At 38.5% G+C, this 19,208-nt stretch overlaps 1 protein-coding gene across 7 annotated transcripts in view; it reads left to right on the forward strand.

Annotated features, from left to right (window-relative positions):
• The window catches only part of PDE4D (phosphodiesterase 4D), a 657,725-nt gene that overhangs the window by 389,110 nt on the left and 249,407 nt on the right, over positions 1 to 19,208 (forward strand). The window contains exon 1 of one of the 7 annotated variants that reach the window (XM_059694583.1): positions 15,623 to 16,380. The exons of the other annotated variants lie outside the window; for them this stretch is intronic. Coding sequence (XP_059550566.1) covers positions 16,316 to 16,380 — 65 coding nt within the window. The 5' untranslated portion in view covers positions 15,623 to 16,315. Of the gene's footprint in view, positions 1 to 15,622; positions 16,381 to 19,208 lie in introns of those variants that run through there. 7 annotated transcript variants of the gene reach the window in all.

Consider the following 19,208-nt stretch of genomic DNA (forward strand, 5'->3'; position numbering starts at 1 on the left):
TCATTGAATGTTCAAAGTGTAACATTATGTCAATTTTAATAATTGTCAAATAAATATTCATAAAAACTTTATTGCATTTGAAGAAAAACTTGTGGGAATGAATATTTTTTACTTCACAAGCAAGCGGGGTGATTGCAGAGAATTCAGGCCAACCATTAGTTAAATGAGTTTAGTAGGAGCCAAATAATTCGAAAAGAAAAATTATAAAGGTCATTTCTAGAGTTTTATAGCAAACTTATTGTTTAAGTGGGAAATGGGGCTAATTTAATATGTTGGATATGATGTGTAGTGAGGACTATAAAGGTGTTAAAATAGCCCTACCTAGACTACTACCCATTTGTAATGATTTATATTTTGTATTTTGTTGATACTGTAAATCACTATAATTAATTATAATTCAGAATTATTATAAGGTAACTCTTAAGAAAAAGAATAACTATCTGCAGAGAAGTCTGTGAGTCAACCAAAGAGTAAAGTAGGTCCTGGGGGAGTCTGGCTCAAGGAAGAACTGTCAGCTGAATGAAGCATTAGATTTCATGGACTTGGGTGGGAGAGCTTTTCCATAGTCTTGCCCCATATGGAATAACCATCTTCCATGAAAGTAGAGTGGATTGGGGCATTATCTCTTCTAGCTCATTTTCCTTCAACTTTCCATAAGGCAACTTCTGCCTCAAGACTCAACTTTTTTGCAAAAATATCAGACAAAGGACTCTCTTTAAGAACCCAGGGTGGCCCTGACGGGTTTGGCTCAGTGGATAGAGCGTAGGCCTGCGGACTGAAGGGTCCCAGGTTCAATTCTGGTCAAGGGCATGTACCTTGGTTGCGGGCATATCCCCAGTGGGGGGTGTGCAGGAGGCAGCTGATCGATGTTTCTCTCTCATCGGTGTTTCTAACTTTCTATCGCTCTCCCTTACTCTCTGTAAAAAAAAAAAACACAAAACAAACAAACAAACAAACAAACAAAAAAAAACAAAACAAAACCACAGGGCACACACGAGAGTAGTTCTGAAAATCAGTTCTGTGTTGTTGACACTTTTTTTCAGAGTTCACTGCATGTCTGGAATGAACAGGCTCTCTTTCTCCCCAGAAGAGCACAGATTGATATGCAAGGTCAGGTTAAATAGTGTCTAAGTCTGCTCTCCTGTCCCTTATACAGGAGCTATCTGTTCCAAGGACAAAATTCAACTGTAAATATAATATACCTATGAAAATTGTTCTTAAGGAAGGAAAATACCTTCATTTTGAGAAAAGAACCAACATAGTAAAATTAAAATGTGTATTTTTCTTTCAAAAGTTATGTTTGAATACTACATTTATTATTCCTGAAGTCTGGTAACTAAATGCTTGAAACATTTTTAAATTTAAATTTCTAGAATGAAAATAATAACTAATTTCTAATGATTACAATATCATGTCTACACACACACACACACACCAAAACAAAACAAACAAAAAACCTGTGACCAGAGGTGATAAATTTATTCTTTCTACCATCTTTATCTAACAATTGCTTAAATGAGTTAAAAAAAATTATTCTTCTGTTGAGATGCTATTTGTAATGCTATTTATTTAGTTCTTGAGGTCCTAGTTTACCCCAGAAGACATTTGGCTCTTTGAACAGACAAATTAAAGTCCCAATTTAAGGCCCCTAGCATGCTACTTAACCTCCTCTGGACCTGTTTCCTCAGTTGTTAGATGGAGGAAATGGCAGCACCTCGCTCATGAACTTGTTTTAAATATATCTGAGATGGTGTGTGCAGAGCGTCTGACCCAGCGCCTGGCACCAGGGTGAACAGCACCAAGTGGAAATTCTGCCTGTCATTTTCAGATTCCCTCCTTGGGGGCCAGACGGCCTGAGTTCTGGTCTAGTTCTTCCACTCAACTAGCCAGGAAGCACTCTCTGTACCTCAGTTCCCTCATCTGATAAATGGGCGTAATGTCTTCATGCGTTTGATGTAAAAGTAAATGTGCTAATATATGTAAAATGCTTATGATAGCTCCCAACTGGTTCTTAGGAATTGGCCAGAATGTAGCCTTCCCATCCAGAGACACCGCCGTCTGATTTATAGGCAGATGGGTGACTGACTGGCAGATTTTATAGGATGCCACCAGCACCCTCCCATTGTCTTGCCAAGATGCAGGAAAACTCTTCCTGGAAAAGCCATTCTTTTGAACTGAGCTTCCAAAAAGTCCCTATTAGAATTCAAATACCCTATCTGGTTGAATAGCACATTGCCCAACAGCTCCTCCAGATTAAGCCTTGTTTCTCCTAAGTACCTCAGAAAGAATCTTTCCCTCCTAAACAATGATAGTATGGTCAGCTCAATGCCTGCCCAAGACTGCTTCCAGTGCATTTCTTACCCAGTTTCTTTTTTTTTGGTATAAAAATTTTTATTGTATGGACATAGGAACTCTGTTTTCATAAAGGAGATGCCAAAAGTAGCTTTTAGAGATAGAGGCTTATGAAAAAGAAGACAGGCAAGCCTCAATTGTTGAAATCTAATTTCAACGGTGAGGCAAATGCCACAAAAAGAACTTGGGGGAAAATTGTAAAGGGCTTTTTTTGCCACTGTTGACCAAAGAAAAGATGAATTCTGTTGTTAAGCAAGCACCGTGTGAGACAGGTACTGTGCTAGGTACTGGGAATACGAAGATGAATAAACTCCACTCACTCCACTCACGTTTTCAAGACATGGACAGCATTATGAAGGACCAGGCAGCATTATGGAGGCCCGGGTCCCTCTCCCTTAGCCAGGTGAGGAGGGGATCCCGTTGTGGCAGTCTGGGAGGAATTAGCACCAGAAGCCAGAGGCGGCCAGCCACACAGCAGGACTAGAGGATGACTTCTAAGTTAATTCCTGACAAGGAAGAGAGAGGGGGAGAGAGAGAGAGATTGATTCCAGTGAAGCATGCGCAAAGATCCAAAAGTCATAGTTTGGCATTGCAAATGAGGCAACATCTCTTCTCATTTAATCCCATGTGCTGTCATGCATTGTAAGTACATTACACCCAAGCAAAACATAATAATCAAAAATAACCGAAGATGTTCACAGATTGAGTAAAACCAAGAAGACTAAACCCCTAAATTTGTCTTTGAGTTAGTTGGCTGCTTGTGTTAGATCTTGAAGGGTGAGTAGGACATTTGCTCGCAGAGAAGGGGGTTAGAAGGTAAAATACTTGCTAAGCAAAGGAAACAGCACAGCAGATTTGGGGCAAGGCACGTACGATTGTGTGGTTGCCGTAATAGGGTATGAAAATTAGTTATCAAGGGTAAGGCTGAACAATAGATTGCATATTGTCAGGAGCAAGGAAGTCACATGTTTGTGTTCTCCCACAATGCCCGGTTTATTAAGGGAGACCCCCCCCCAATCAGCCAATAGAGTAACATACAGGTTACCCACAGAGAGGGGGAGCTTAAGTGGTAGAAGGGAGTAGGGCAAGCTTCCAGCATGAAGTCCGATCACTGGTAGTGTCTGCAGATGGAGAGGCAGGTGTTGGTCTGAATCCAGGCAGCTACAGTGGTGACTTGCACCTGGTGGGAGTGGAAGTCCAGCCGGGCTAAGAGGGTGACCCGAGGTCCAAACAAGCTCCAGCATCAAATGGTCAGAGCTCTGAGTTCTTACAGCCCCCAGTGGACAGAAATCCCACACATATTAGTGTCCATATGGAGCTCTTATCCAAGTATCCAAATTTGTGGTTTTGGGTGTTTCAGGCCCCTCCCAAGGGAGTTCCCGTTACACCCCATTACCTCAGTCTTGACTTAGCACTTGACATAACTGTCATGGCTGACAGTGACTCTGTATTGGATTGTCAAACGTATTCAGAAGGTCTACTTAGTCTATACACATCCAAATGGTAGTTTTTATTTAACACACACACAAAAGGCTATCATTGATTCTATAAGGAATGGGAAATTACCGAAGGTTGTTAAGTAGGGAATTTAACATTTAATCTAACATCAATAATTTAACATTTGGGTCTTTGAAAGATAACCCAAAGAGAATACAGAGAATAAAACTTAGATGCGTAAGACACGAGGCAGGAAAACTGTTTACAATCTATTATGTAAAGGGAGTCAGGGGATCAGGTTCTAAATTAAGATTAAACACAAAACAATTATTTTTAATCAATGTATTATAGTAATACTAGTACTAGAGGCCTGATGAGTGAGATTTCTGCAAGAGTAGGCCTTCCTTCCCCTGGCTGCCAGCACTGGCTTCCCTCTGGCACCCAGGACCTGGGCTTCCCTTGCAGCCCTGGCTTCGTCCAGAAGGTCGTCCAGAAGGATGTCCGGCAGGATGTCCAGTCTAATTAGCATATTACGCTTTTATTATTATAGATAGTTTTAAGTTTTAAACCTGTTTTCCTCCATATTTATTAACTTCTCTTTTAAAACTTATTTAAAATTTTTAGTGAATTTAAAACTTATTTGTAATAGTAGGTATTATTTATTGAGCTCTCACTATATGCCAGACATTTTGCCAAGGTTTTATAGGTCTCATTTAATCCTCATAAAACTCTTTTGTATCTTTATGTTATAGCTGAAGAAACTGAGGCTTAGAGAAGTTTAAGTAACTTGATCAAACAACTAGTCATTAGTGGAGTCCGGATTTTCACCCACAATCTGGCCCCAAAGGCCACGTTTAACCTGACCCTGTATACCTTCCCAAATTAATAGGCATTGTCTCAAATAATAGACCTTTTACATTAAATAAAATTTATTTGGAATGTATGTGGTCAAAGGGAAATTGCTTGAGTTGCCTGAATCATTTTCCTGTTACTTTTAACATAGGTAGGGGGAAATGTTATAAAACAAATGTAAATTAAATTGACCTGATGAATGTTTGCTTTTTTAATAAGTCAATTTTATTCACTGTCTATTGCATCAGGTATTAAATTATCATTAAAGCACATTCTAGGGAAGCCAGGGAAAGGTCAATGGGGGAAAAAAGGAGACATATGTACTACTATTTGTAATACTTTAAACAATAAAAAAGCACATTCTGTGTGTATTTATTTCTGATAGATTATTTTCCAAATCCTATCTTAATGAAAACTTCAATTCATGGCACAATATTAGAAGCAGGGATTCATTTAGATATGCAATTTTTCTAGTTGTTTTATTTTCTCTTTCAAAAAATCATTTCATCACATAAATATTAATGAATACAGAATACAAAGGAAATACAAGAGGACTTGTAAAATTTGAAGTTAGATAAGTTATTTTATTTGATGCCTACAATGTTCTCTTTGAAATCCAATATTTTGAATTAGAACAAATTTCTGAAAGTCGATGACAAAATGCATTTCCTGTCAACATTACTGAGCCCATGCAGAAGTGTTTATGCTGGTTTTAAAAACTAGTTTTCTGAACCTTTCAATAAAAGACAGTGTACTTTATTGAAATTATACATGTTGAAATTATACATTATCAGAGGTCTCACATATTGTTACCTTTCAAAATGATCATTTGTGAGTCAGTATTACCTAAGGAGGCAGTCAAATGCCATCTGTTGTATGGGTAAGAGCCAACCACCATTACTCATGTTATGAGTATGGCTAAAGATTTTATCACATTGTATAGTGAACAGATTCGTGATATTATCACATATACCCTCATCATAGTGTTTATGAACCTAAAAATTAGAAACAAAGACAGTAAACTCAGATTGTTTAATCCTGAATATCTGGAAAATCTAAAATTTTCTGGCTGTTAAATATGTCCCTTGTAAAATCACACACACCATTTTAAAGGATATTCATTCATTGCCAACTGAAGAGGATGAATGGCTTAAAAACAACATTCCCAAAAACATAGTAGCAATTTTTAATCTCCCTCTCTCTTACCTCTCTTCTCTCTCCACTCTTTCCTTCTCACAAACACATCACACACGTCACATGCATACTGATCCTGTCACCAGTGATGTGACTTGGAACAAATCACCGGCTTTCTTTATTCATAAAATCAGTATTAGTGCACCTAACGTGCAGGATTGTTGAGATGAACAATTAAGAAAGAATATATAAAGTAATTAGCAGGTGGATTATTACATAATCATGATTATTGTTATTTTTATTTATAAAAACTTTATTGTTTTCAATTAATTTTTACTATAGATTCAGTCTCTAATCTAAATACAATGACTTCATGTTTCCCATTTATTTTGTTGTGTTTCTCAAGAAGTTTGCCCACATTGCTTAAATTTTCATATTTATTGGCATAAAGTTGTTCATAACATATTTTCATTTTTTTATGTCTAAAGAAACTGATACTGACAATTTGTGTTTCTCAAATTAGTTCTTGTTCAGTATTGCTTTATGTTTGTCAATTTATTATTCTTTATAAGGAACCACCTTTTGGCATTGATGATTTTTATTTTGTATGTTTTTATGTCATTGTTTTATACTCTCATCTTTATTTTTATTTTATTTGACTGTTAAAGTATAATTAGCTGTTATCTTTCTAGATTCTTGGTATTATATCATATGAGATATTGTCAGTCTTTCTCATTTTCTTTTTTCCCGAGCTTTATCGAGGTATGATTGACAAGTAAAGTTGTATATACTGGTATTTAAAGTGCACACAGTGCAATATACAGATCGTGTGACATAGAAATCCACACCCAAAACTTTTATGGTCATATTAACCAATGTCATCCCAATAAATGTAATTAAAAAATTAAAATATATAAAGTGGACAATGTGATGGTTTGATATGTCCATACATTGTGAAATGATTACCACAATCAGGTTAATTAATGCATCCATTACCTTTTAGTTACAATTTGTGTGGCGGGGGTAGGGATGAGAATGCTTAAGATCTACTCTCTTAGTGAATTGTGTGTACTATTTACAATACAGGATTAACTATAGTCACAGTTCTGCACATTTGATCCACAGAACTCCTTTTTTATTTTTCAATTACAATTGGCAGATATTATATTAGTTTTAGATGTACAACATAGTGATTAGACATTTTTATAACTTACTAGAGGCCCAGTGCACAAAAATCTGTGCACTCGGGGGGATCCCTCAGCCTGGCCTGTGCCCTCTTGCAGTCTGGGACCACTTGGGGGATGACCACCTGCTGGCTTAGACCCACTCCCTGGGGAATTGGGCCTAAGCTGGCAGTCAGACATCCCTCTGGTAGCACGGGAGCCCTCAGGGGATGTCTACTTGCCAGCGGGGAGCAGGCCTAAGCTGCAGTCGGACAACCTTAGTGCTGCTGAGGAGGCGGGAGAGGCTCCCACCACCACCGCTGTACTGGCAGCCATCAGCCTGGTTTGTGGCTGAGCAGAGCTCCCCCTGTGGGAGCACACTGACCACCAGGGGGCAGCTCCTGCATTGAGCATCTGCCCTCTGGTGGTCAGTGTGTGTCATAGTGACCAGTCATTCCCAGTCATTCTGCTTTTAGGGTCAATTTGCATATTCCCCTTTTATTATATAGGAGTGCCTGGCCAGTCTGGGTGAGGGGCTGAGGGCTGTTGGCAGGCTGGCCACAGCCCCTTAAGGGTGGGGGTCCCGCTGGGGTGCCTGGCCAGTCTGGGTGAGGGGCTGATGTCTGTTTGCAGGCTGGCCACAACCCCCAGCCACCCAAGCTCCCAGTGGAGGCTGGTGGGAAACAGATATCTGGGATTTGTTTATCTTCTATAATTGAAACTTTGTTGCCTTTAGCAGAGACCACAGCTGGCTCAGGGCTGGCGGGAAGCTTGGTTCCTCTATCTCCCAGGCAACCAAGCCTCCTGCTTGCTCCAGCTCTGTGGCTGCCAGCCGCCATCTTGGTTGGGTTAATTTGCATATAGTTGCTCTGATTGTCTGGTAGGCATGGTTTAGGGCGTAGTGAAGGTATGGTCAATTAGCATATTTGTCTTTTATTAGTGTAGATGATGTGATCACAGAATTTATTCTTCTTAAAGACTTGTACACCTCTGCCATCATCTCTCCATTTCTAACACCTGTCGATCCTGAATAACGCCATTCTACAAGTTTGACATCTCTCTCTCTCTCTCTCTTAGATTCTACTTATAAGTGAGGGTGTACAGTCTTTCTCTGTCTGGCTTGTCCTCCAGGTTCATCTATGTTGTCATAAATAGCATATTTCCTTCTTTTCCATGGCTGAATAATATCCCACTATATTTTTATACCACATCTTCTTTATCTGCTTGTCCATGGAAGGACACTTAGGTTGTTTCCATACCATGGTTACTGTGAATAATGCTACAATGAACATGGAAGTGTAGATATCTCTTTGAGATATTGAATTCATTTCCTTTGGATATATACCCAGAAGTAGAATTGCTGGATCATATGGTAGTTCAATTTTTTATTTTTTGAGGAAACACTCTGATGTTTTCATAGTGGCTATCCCAGTTTACCTTCCCACCAATAGCCTCCAAGGTTTCCATTTTCTCCACATCTTCATCAGCATTTACCTCTTGTCTTTTTTATAAACATCATCAATACAGGTATGCGGTTATATCTTCTCTTAAGTTTGATTTGCATTTCCCTGATAATTAGTGATGTTAAGCACCGTTTTATGTACCTGTTAGCCGTGTTCTTCTTTGGAAAAATGTGTACTCTGATCCTTTGCTCATTTTTTAATCATATAATTTGGGATTTGAGTTGGTTAGGGGGTTTTTTTGTTGTATTTATTTATTTTTTTTTTTGCCATTGAGTCATATGAGTTCTTTATATATTTTGGACATTAACATCTTATCAAATATATGATTTGAAAATATCTTCTCACAGGTTGTCTTTTTATTTTTTCAATATTATAGTTTATAATAAATAAATATAGTCATGCACTGCTTAATGACAGGGATACGTTCTGAGAAAAGCATTGCTAGGTGATTTTGTCATTATGCTAACATCATAGAGTGCACTTACCCAAACCTACACGGTATAGCCTACTGCACACTTAAGACATAGTGTATAGCCTACTGTTCCTAGGCTATAGGCCTGCATAGCATGTTACTATACAAAACAACATGAGATTAAATCAAGCACAAGAGAAAATGATGCAATCAAGAGACTCAATAAACAAGAGATGCGTCAGACTGCTGCCAGCCTATCACAGCACACTGTTTAACACCAAATTTTTATGCATAGAAAGAATACACTCTAAAATAACTTACAAATATAATGTAATAAACACATAAACCAGTAACATAGCCATTTATTATTATTATCAAGTATGTACTCTACATAATTGTATATGCTATACATTTCTTAATTCTACCTTTTAAAATGTTTTATTATGAACATTTTTAAATGCACAGAAGTGGATTGTAGAATGAACTTCCATATACCCATCTCCCAGTTTCTGTGGCTGTTACGTTTTGCTATATTGGTTTCCTCTGTCCTTCCCAATCCCTCTGTTTATATTTTAAAACAAATCCCAGACATCCTATTTACCCTTATACATCTCAACTATGCATCCCAACAACAGCACAATTAAGGTCATTTTCTTATACAATGCCAAAGTAAAATAATAATAATAACAATTCATTTTTATCATCTAAAACCAGCACCAAGTTTTCACCTGTCTAAATTATTGCGACAGCATGGATGGAACTGGAGAGCATTATGCTAAGCGAAATAAGCCAGTCAGAGAAAGATAAATACCACATCATCTCACTCATTTATGGAATATAATGAACAATATAAACTGATGAACAAAAACAGATCCAGAGACAGAGAGCATCGATCAGACCATCAAACCTCAGAGGAAAGGTGAGGGAGGGTGGGGGTAAGGAGGAGAGATCAACCAAAGGACTTGTATGCATGCATATAAGCCTAACCAATGGACACAGACAACAGGGGAGTGAGCGCATGAGTGGGGGGGTGGGAGGGTGGGGGGTACTGGGGGGTAAGGACACATATGTAATATCTTAATCAATAAAGAAAAAAATTATGCTAAGTGAAATAAGCCAGTCAATGAAGGAAAAATACCACATGATCTCACTCATTCATGGATAATAAAGACCATTATAAACTTATGAACAAAAATAGATACAGAAGCAGAGCTGCCTCAAACAGACTGTCAAACTGCAGCAGGAAGGCCGGAGAGGGTAGGGGGGCAGAAGGGGGGGTAAGAGATCAACTGAAGGACTTATATGCATGCATATAAGCATAACCAATGGACATAAGACACTGGTGGGTAGGGGAGGCCAGGGGATTGTCAAGGGTGAGGGAAAAAAGGAGACATATGTAATACCCTTTGTAATACTTTAAGTAATAAAAGAAAAAAAAAGAACACAGAGCAAAACATATCTGTTTCAATATGCCAAATAAGATTGTTATGGATATAATTTAATTCAATGGTGGGTCAATAAAGAATAATGAATACATTTTTTTAAAAAAATTTATTTAGTATTTCAATCAGAATCTAAATATGCCAATGTAATGAATTTATTGTACCCCTTTCAATCTCTAAAAGAGACTTGTAACAGCCATATGTGGGTTCTGTGCTATACTTCCATGCAGCTGGCAGGTTTGTTTACACCAGTCTCCGCACAAACACGTGAGTAATGAATTGCTCCATGACCTCACTAAACGATAGGAATTTTTCAGCTTCATTACTGTCTTATGAGACCATGGTCACATAAAGGTTATTATGTGGCACATCAATGTATTCATTCGTCATCAGATGACCAAACTGTATTTCTCATAATTATTTGGTCTTTGTCCACTGGTTCCTGGCTCACAGCCCTTAAAACCCTTGGAATTTCCTGTGATAAGAGCCATAAAGATGTCCTTTGTTAAGTTACTATGATGACTTTCAGAAAGCCCTTAGATAGCTAGATAGGGAATTGCTTGCCTGGGGAACCAATGATGTGATTAGAGGGTTGGAACTTTCAGCCCCAAACCCTACAGGACCTCTGGGGAAGGAAGAGGAACTAGAGGCTGAATCGATCCCCAGTGGTCAATGATTTAATCAGTCAGGCCTGTAATGAAGCCTCCATTAAAAATTCCAAGAGGATGGGGTTCAGAGAGCTGTAGGGTTGGTGAACATGTGGAAAGAGGGGAGGGAAAGTGATGTTCTAGGAGAGAGCTGGAAACTCCATACCCTTTTCTCATACCTTCCTATGCATATTTTCCATCTGCTTGTTACTGAATTATATCCTTTTATATAAATGTAATCCAGTGAGTCAATGGCTTTTCTAAAGTTTGTGAGCCAGCCAAAAATTACTGGAACGCAAGGAGGGGGTCACAGGAACCTCTCATTTATAGTCAGTCTGTCAGAAGCACAGGTAACAACCTGGACTTGCAACTAGTGTCTGAAGCAGGTAGAGGAGGAGAGGCAATCCTTTGGGACTGAGAGCTTACCCTATGGAATCTGATACTATTTCTGGATAGATAGTGTCAGATTGGGTTGAATTCTCAGGCACCCTGCTGATGTCCAAGAATTGCTTGTTGGTTTGGGAATGTGCCCTGTCCCTCATCCCCCACATTGGATTGGGTGCAGAACCCCAAATAATTTTGTTGATAGTTTCCTTTGTTGTGCAGAAGCTTTTTAGTTTCATGCAAATATTCAAAGCAATACCTATTAAAATTGCAATGGCATTTTTCACAGAAATAAAAAAAGGCCAGGAATAGTCAAAGCAATCTTGAGAAAGGTGGACAAAGCTGAAGACATCACATTTCCTGATTTCCAACTATATTACAAAGCTCTACTAATAAAAACAGTATGGTACTGACACAAAAGCAAACAGACCTGTAGATCAATGGAACAGAATAGAGAGCCCAGAAAAAAAACCCATGCTTAGATGGTCAACTGATCTTCAACAGGAACACCAAGAACATATGATGGGGAAAGAATAGTCTCTTCCATAGTAGTGTTGTGAAAACTGGATAGCCACATGCAAAAGAAGGAAACTGGACCCCTATTTCATACCACTCCTAAAAAGTAACTTCAAATGGATTAAAGATATTGTAAAATGCTATAAGCCCTGAAACCATAAAACTCTTGGAAGAAAATAGGGACCAGCTGCTTGACTTTGATCTTCACAGTGCTTTTTTGGACATAACACCCAAAGGCAGGCAACAAAAGCAAAATTAAACAGAGGGATTACATCAAAATTGTGACAGCTATTATTGTAACTTGACATTTTACAAAAGAGGTTGGAAACCTGAACGTCAGAAGCCTTCAAAATATTACCCTGGGCTTTTCCTCAGAAATTAAGGAATTTAGTTCCAAGGAGGTTCATGCCTATAGGAAAGTCCTTGAAGCCAGTTGTATAGTTAGCTAGTATAATAAGAGAAGATGCTCGAAGGAAAATGTATTATTCCTCAATAACAAGGAAATTCTATAAGAGTTCAAAGTGACTTGTTCTTTTTCTTTTTTTATATAATTTTTTTTTTTATTTCAGAGAGGAATGGAGAGAGTGAGAGAGATAGAAACATCAATGATGAGAGAAAATCATTGATCGGCTGCCTCCTGCACACCCCCTACTGGGGATCGAGCCTGCAATAGAGCATGTGCCCTTGACCGGAATTGAATCCAGAACCCTTCAGTCCACAGGCTGACACTCTATCCACTGAGGAACACCGGCTAGGGCCAAAGTAACTTGTCCTTATTAATGTTAGAGTACAATGTAGAATACCAGGACACTGTAAAAAAGAATTGCAATTCCATGGTCATTTTTCCTAAAAAGTTATTTGAAATATCGGCAGTACTGAATTTAAGCACATTTGACGGGTCTGAATATTTTATAGGTTTATGACATGGTTCTCAAAAATCTGCTCATGACTCATTAAAAAGTGTAGAGTATCTCTTGTAGTCTGAAAATAAGACAGATTTGAAAGAAGGCAGAGCATTTCAAGATAATAAAGTTATCTTTTAAAATTATAGTACTTAAGCCTGGCCACAGTGGCTCAGTGGTTGAACATCAACCTATGAACCAGTGGATAGAGCACTGGGTGATCAATAAAGATATATTTTAAAAAGAACTTATATTATTTAAGTTTGAGCCATTGAAGAAAAATGTCAAGCAAGTAATAGTATAGATGGTATGCCAACCTGGCAAAACTGCAGATGTCATGACCAAATGCCTAAAGTTCAGGAAACATCATGTGACATAGTGGTTTGGGTCAATAAATTATATGCAGATGGATAAATAAGTGGAATGAATCAATGTTTCTCTCTCTCTCTCTCTCCCTCCCTCCTCTCCCTCTATGATCAATCAATAAATAAAAATTAACACAAAACAAAAATAAATGCTGTGGTGACAGTAGTGAAATAGAAGTTTATACAGCATTACACAATGCAATATATCAAGGCCATGCTATCCGTAATAGCAGCTCTGGATCAAATGCATGTTCTTCAAAGTCCTACAGACCGGGGCCACATGGTTGCTGACAGCCAGCCTCGCTGGGTCCCGGCTTCCTTGTCAGCCTGCACACCATCATACACTTGTGTACTAAGAGGAATGTGGAGGGCAGTGCCTTATCTGCTCCATTCTGAGCAGCTTTTCAAAGGGGAAAAAATACATGGCACAGATTACAAAACATTATTTCAGAAATGTTTGTGTGAAAAATTGCTGTAAACACTGTAATATTGAATAAGTACTCTTCATGGGTTTTTTTTTTAATTATTATTCTGTCACTACCTTGAGTATTAGGAGAAGAAGCAAAATGTTAAAAACTTAAATCTTAATGGCCTGCTAATATTGTCCATCTCTCTCTGTAATAGCAAATGTGATGTACTGATCCAAGAAGCTTTGAGTATTCCGGTTAGTTGCATAGAGCATCAGATTCCCCGCTTAAACTTGTTTTCTTTGAGGACAGAAGTGATATTTTAGTATTTCTGGGACTGTTATACTGTGTCCAGGAGATACCCAATAGGATTTTCACAGGTAGATTCTTGGAATGCATGGAACATTGAGCAAGTAAGGAACAGCGCTCCAGGCAGCACTTACCTCTTCTGCGTATGTGACAGTGAAGGGACAGTGAAGGGAGTGGCCGTGAGCTAAGTAATCTCCCTGGGACAGAGAGCCTTCTGGGGGATGGTAGAACACAGGGCTGATTATTTCAGGAGAGTTCAACGCACAATATTCAGACATTACATTCCATGACCATTGTCATTGCTTCCCCAGGAAATAGCAACCTTACATAGAAGAGACCAGTGCTCCTAATTAATAATGGTAATTGCTTACTTTTATTCAGTTTGTTTTTTATTCCTTTTCCCTTGTTAAAAATGCAGGAAGAAACTAAGATAAACCTCCTCCCGTGAGCCTCCTTCCCCTCAAACATGAGTAGTCTCACAAACCTTTCTCTGAATTCCTAAAAATATGTGATTGGTTAACCTGCCTTCAAGTGCCGTCAACATGCTAAATAGGCAACAGAGCTCAGAGTGCATGAAAGCTCCTGAGCAATCATAGGAAAACTGAAAAGCTTAAGGAGATGGGCTATTATGGAAACCAGTTGGTTGGCATGTGCCTCCAGAGGCCTGGGGGCCACTCAGAGGAGACGAAATCACAACTGCACCTTAAATCGTGACCAGAGGAGGAGTTGAAGGGTTTGCTCTTATAAGCAGCCAGAGCCTCTGGCGAGATGCCTCACGACATTAATTTTCCAAGTCCTTTGGGTGGGACACAACTGCACTCCAACATCCTGCCTACAAATGCTAAATAAATACGAAGTTCACGTCAGACTAGAGAACCAACGTACTAACTAATGTCATTTGAGGGATCAGAATGCTTTCATTATTTTCGCTTGATAATTCACATCCAAAATAACTGAAGCTGACACACCCAGATGAATATATCTCCTTTGTACAAATGTTCAAAGGGATAGCTAGGGTGGTCACATGTTCCTTAAGAGCAGTTGCATTCAGCTTGGATTATATCTACTAAAATAGAAAAGCTTTTATTTTAGATGTAGGAGGTAGGGCAGGGATTGGTCTTCACAATAAGAGATGTTAAGGTGAAATGGTGTGAGCTTCATGTCTCGCTGAAGAGCTTACTTAAGAATTAGCAGACCCAGGGTCTTGGTGTATAGAAATCAATGAAGTTTGCATATGATTTTCAAAAAGAAATAAGGTTTTGAGGACATTGTGCAAGGGAACAGGCTTCGTACATGTAGCCACTTGTCCAGCAATAATGCATTAAGTTTTTCTGGTTAAACATTCTGGCACAACCTGATGCCATGATGCCTGCTACAATGGTGACTTTTTAAGAGGCAATTTGCATCTCTACAACCAGCCCCTAAGCAAGGCATTTCATTTACTGCGCTCCACATGTACCGCTGCTAAACCCTCAAGCTCTCTCGACTTTGCTCTGACAAAGAATTTGAGTTTTGAGTACAGGACTTTGAGAAAATGACTTTTTTTTTTTTTTTTTTTTGCAAGAGGGTCATTAACAAACAACTCCATGCAAAGGGGTGTGTTCCTTATAAAGGTGCTCAGTGATTCTTACCCTGAATAACACAGACACCTCATTTCCCAGAGGAGGAAATGGGTTTATGCGTTTTGAGAGGTCTGCTTGGCTGGCTGACAGTCCTGGTCTCTGGGCTGGTCTGTCTCTTGGCTTTGTAAGTTTCAGCAATTCAGGAGAAGGCGGGGCTGGACGCTCTGGTTGGGTGTTGTGTTTGGGTTTTTTTTTCCTCTCTCACTTCCCTGCGGTGTTTTGAACTGCCTTCCTACAGACGTCATACAACCCTTGAAGAATAGTTTCTTCCTGGCGAGGTTGAATGATAGTCCTCATTCACAAAGGCTTGGAGTCAGATTCCAGGCGGGGGACAACAAGGACTGAAATTACACCCGCAGGTAAAGCGGCGGCGGGCCCAGCGCAGTGAGGAGCTCTGCTCCCGGGCTGGCTTCTTGGCTCCCGGGGAGGGGTGTTTTCCTGTGGTCGCGCTGAAATGGAACTTCCCTGACAGCTCTCCCGTGTTAGCGGGCTTGGCGGTGACTTTCTTTTCCTTTCACCCTACCTGGGTACTTTTAGACTGGTGGGGAACTTTAAGCCTGTGATTATGGATTTGCAAAAAAGGACAAGATCGAGTGGCTCTCTTACTGTGTGGGTTTCCCTTGTGACCAGATGAAGAATAGATTCAAACTTCAGTTCCTCCCTTGGCAATGCAAACAGAAAAAAGAACTGTCACTTCCGAACAGCCAAGTGCTGGAGTGAATTCAGTAAGAAAGAGGGAAGGACTCCGGTGTCTTAGCAGCTTCCTTATGTTCCGGACTCTGGGCAGGACCTGGGCTCCGGGAACCCTGGATTTCTTCAAACAGCCTCCCTGGAAAGTGGAATATATTTGTGGAAGGACCACTGACCTGTATTAATCAGAAGACTTTTCTCCTTTTTTCTCTCCCAAAATGAGTATTATTATGAAGCCAAGGTCCCGGTCTACAAGTTCCCTGAAGACTACAGAGGCAGTTTGGTAACATGCTTTTCTCTCATCTTTCCCAGCCTTCCCTTTTCAGATTGACGTAATACTTGAGTATTTGGTAATTGCTGACGAGGTTCGAGAATTAGGTTTGATGTGAAGGCTTTGTGAGAAAGAGCATGGTGTTGGTGACCGTTTTGTTCTCCCCTTTGTGTCCAATTTGCCGGCTCTAAACACAGGGGTGCTCATATTTTTAACTCCATGTGGACTAGAGCGATTCATCTGGTGGTAGTTTTGAGAGGAGGAAAGAAACTTGCAAATATGTTGGAAGTTTAGAAATGAAAACTTATTTTCACTGTCTGATTTGGTTGCTTAATTTCTCACCTTTCTTGAAAGCAGTTTGGTAGTTTGACAGTCTTTGTCATTCTCTTTAGAAATGATACCTTGGCTTTTAGCACAGTTGTGAAATTAAGTTAGAGAAATTAATAATGTTATATATTTTAATCATATGACCAACCCAAATTTAACAATGTGGCTCAATACATATCAAGTTGCTTATGTTTTATTTTGTCAATAATATTTCCTGGTAACTATGTGTTTCTGATCATTTTAGTATTTTCCACCTTAATGAAAAGTATATTAATTTCAACATATTCTAATATTTTATGGTACTGTTTCCCCTATATTAACCTGATAGGCTTGTAAGCATATGGCCCTTAGGGAATATTTTTTCAACAAAGTAACTTTTGTGTCTAAAATAGCTATTTACAGAATACTTTTATGGCTATTTCAGCAGTTAAACGTACGTTATCTTAGTAATTGTAAATAACTAAGATTACCTCTTTGAAGTGGAAGTAATCTTGCTTTAGATGGGGGAAATAAAAGCAGTGGGTGAGGGCAGGTGGTTGGGGATAAGATGGAAGCAGAAGCAAAGTATTATATATTTTATGAGCAGGCAAACACACATATAAATGCTCAAAAATTTTGCGTAAGGAATTTAGCACAGACTTATGTGGTTATTGTACTAGTGTTTTACAGTGGCTTAGAGTCAAGAATTGTCCCTTCAATCGTATTTCTGTGAGTTTTAATAAATTATAGATGTAGATTTTGTCTCTTAAGTCAATTATGATTCCTTATAAACGAGTATATGTAATAAGGTCCTCCTTGAGTTTAGAGTTTATTTAAAGAAAAGTGTGTATGGTTCTTTTATGTCAAGCAGTAAATACTGGGAAATACTTAGAAACATTATATTCATTACCATATAGTATAACTCTCTAACATAAATGGGTAATCAAAATTTATAAAATAAATGAATTTTACTCATTTGTGATTTCTATCCTGCCTGTGTGAAAACAGGATTGGATGCTTGAATAAACAGTATTTAACCAACCTATTTTTCTTTTTGCCTAAAGTGTTGGAAGACTAATTTCTAAATTCAGTGTTCAATGGGCAATAATTAGTTCACTTCAAGAGACTAGTAACATTGACATCCTCTACTCCTCTGAGATTGTCATAGTCCATTTTTATCCACAACTATTCTACTTTGTTATTCCAAATTGTGTAAGCTATTTTCATAGATAAATAGGGCCAAAATTTACAATATATTTTTTAAATATTGATTTGTGAATATGTATATTGTTACATCCAATTTTATATATTTTGTGTAGTTTGGGGTCAAAATGTTTTTTATGTAAGAAATAAATGTCTCTTTATGCTAATGATTTCTAGATTTAACTGTACACTACAGAAACCTCTCCCATTGTTAATCTTACATGTGCCTTATAAATAATATAATGGATAGGGCATATCACTGCTGCCTCTAAATTGTCTGGCCTGTGGTTGTAATTGCTGTAATTACAGTTTTACCATTTTATTATCTCTTGTATCATTCAAATACTTTATACACATTTATTTATTTATATTTATAGTAAAATCTATATAGATGATAGATTAGGGAAAAAGGGGAAATATATATGTGTGTATGAATTCATGTGTGTGTGTGTGTGTGTGTGTGTGTGTGTGTGTGTGTGTATATATATATATTCAATAAAAACAAATAAAAGTAGCCCTTTCTCTCTCTATGCCTCTGCACAGACAGGACCCAGAAAGCTCATGGGACAATGACTTCTCCTGACTACTTTTTCTGCTTTAACTTCTCAACTACCCATTTCCCCCAACCTCCATTTCTTTTCAAATGCCAAAATCTGCTTCATCCTTTTAACAGTTGACTTCCCATGAGGGAGGCCTGCTGATTTGCCATTTATTCCCTTACCCAATGAGTTAATTTCATTTTGGACTTTAGAATACTTTGGGACCTATCTTTTGGCTTTAACATCTTAATTCATCTTATGTAAATCTATTTTCTGTTCCATTGGCCCACTTTCTCCAAAACTGTCTACTTGCCTTCAGATGCCTCCAAGCCAGATGCTACCTTTGGAAGTGTGCTCACTGGCTTCTGGAAGGATGCAATGCTTTAGATTAGTTTTCCTTTACTTTTTCCTATCTGCCTCTCTCCAATCAATATCAGAAGAAATCAATCCACACTAACTTATTTACAGCCCTGATTAAATCCCTATAAAGTTATGATTTTTAATCACTTTAAAACTGTCTACCTTGTGACTATATCTAAATGCATTCAAATGTTTGTTTAGATATTGAGTGATTGAAGAAATACATTGGAGCTGTTTTAGAGGTCTGATTGCCCATGAAGTTTAGGGCTGATGTTGGTTGTTAAACATGGCTGTTTGATAGACTTGTAGTTTTAGCCTCTAGGCCAGTGTGTTCTCTACTGGTAGAAAATAAGGTCATCTGTTCCTGTTATAGAGAAATAAAGAGCAAAAGGTCAGTGCCTCCCAGTTTTGAATAGATCATCTTTCCAGTTA

Source organism: Myotis daubentonii, chromosome 4, assembly GCF_963259705.1.
Source record: "Myotis daubentonii chromosome 4, mMyoDau2.1, whole genome shotgun sequence".
Lineage (NCBI taxonomy): Eukaryota > Metazoa > Chordata > Mammalia > Chiroptera > Vespertilionidae > Myotis > Myotis daubentonii.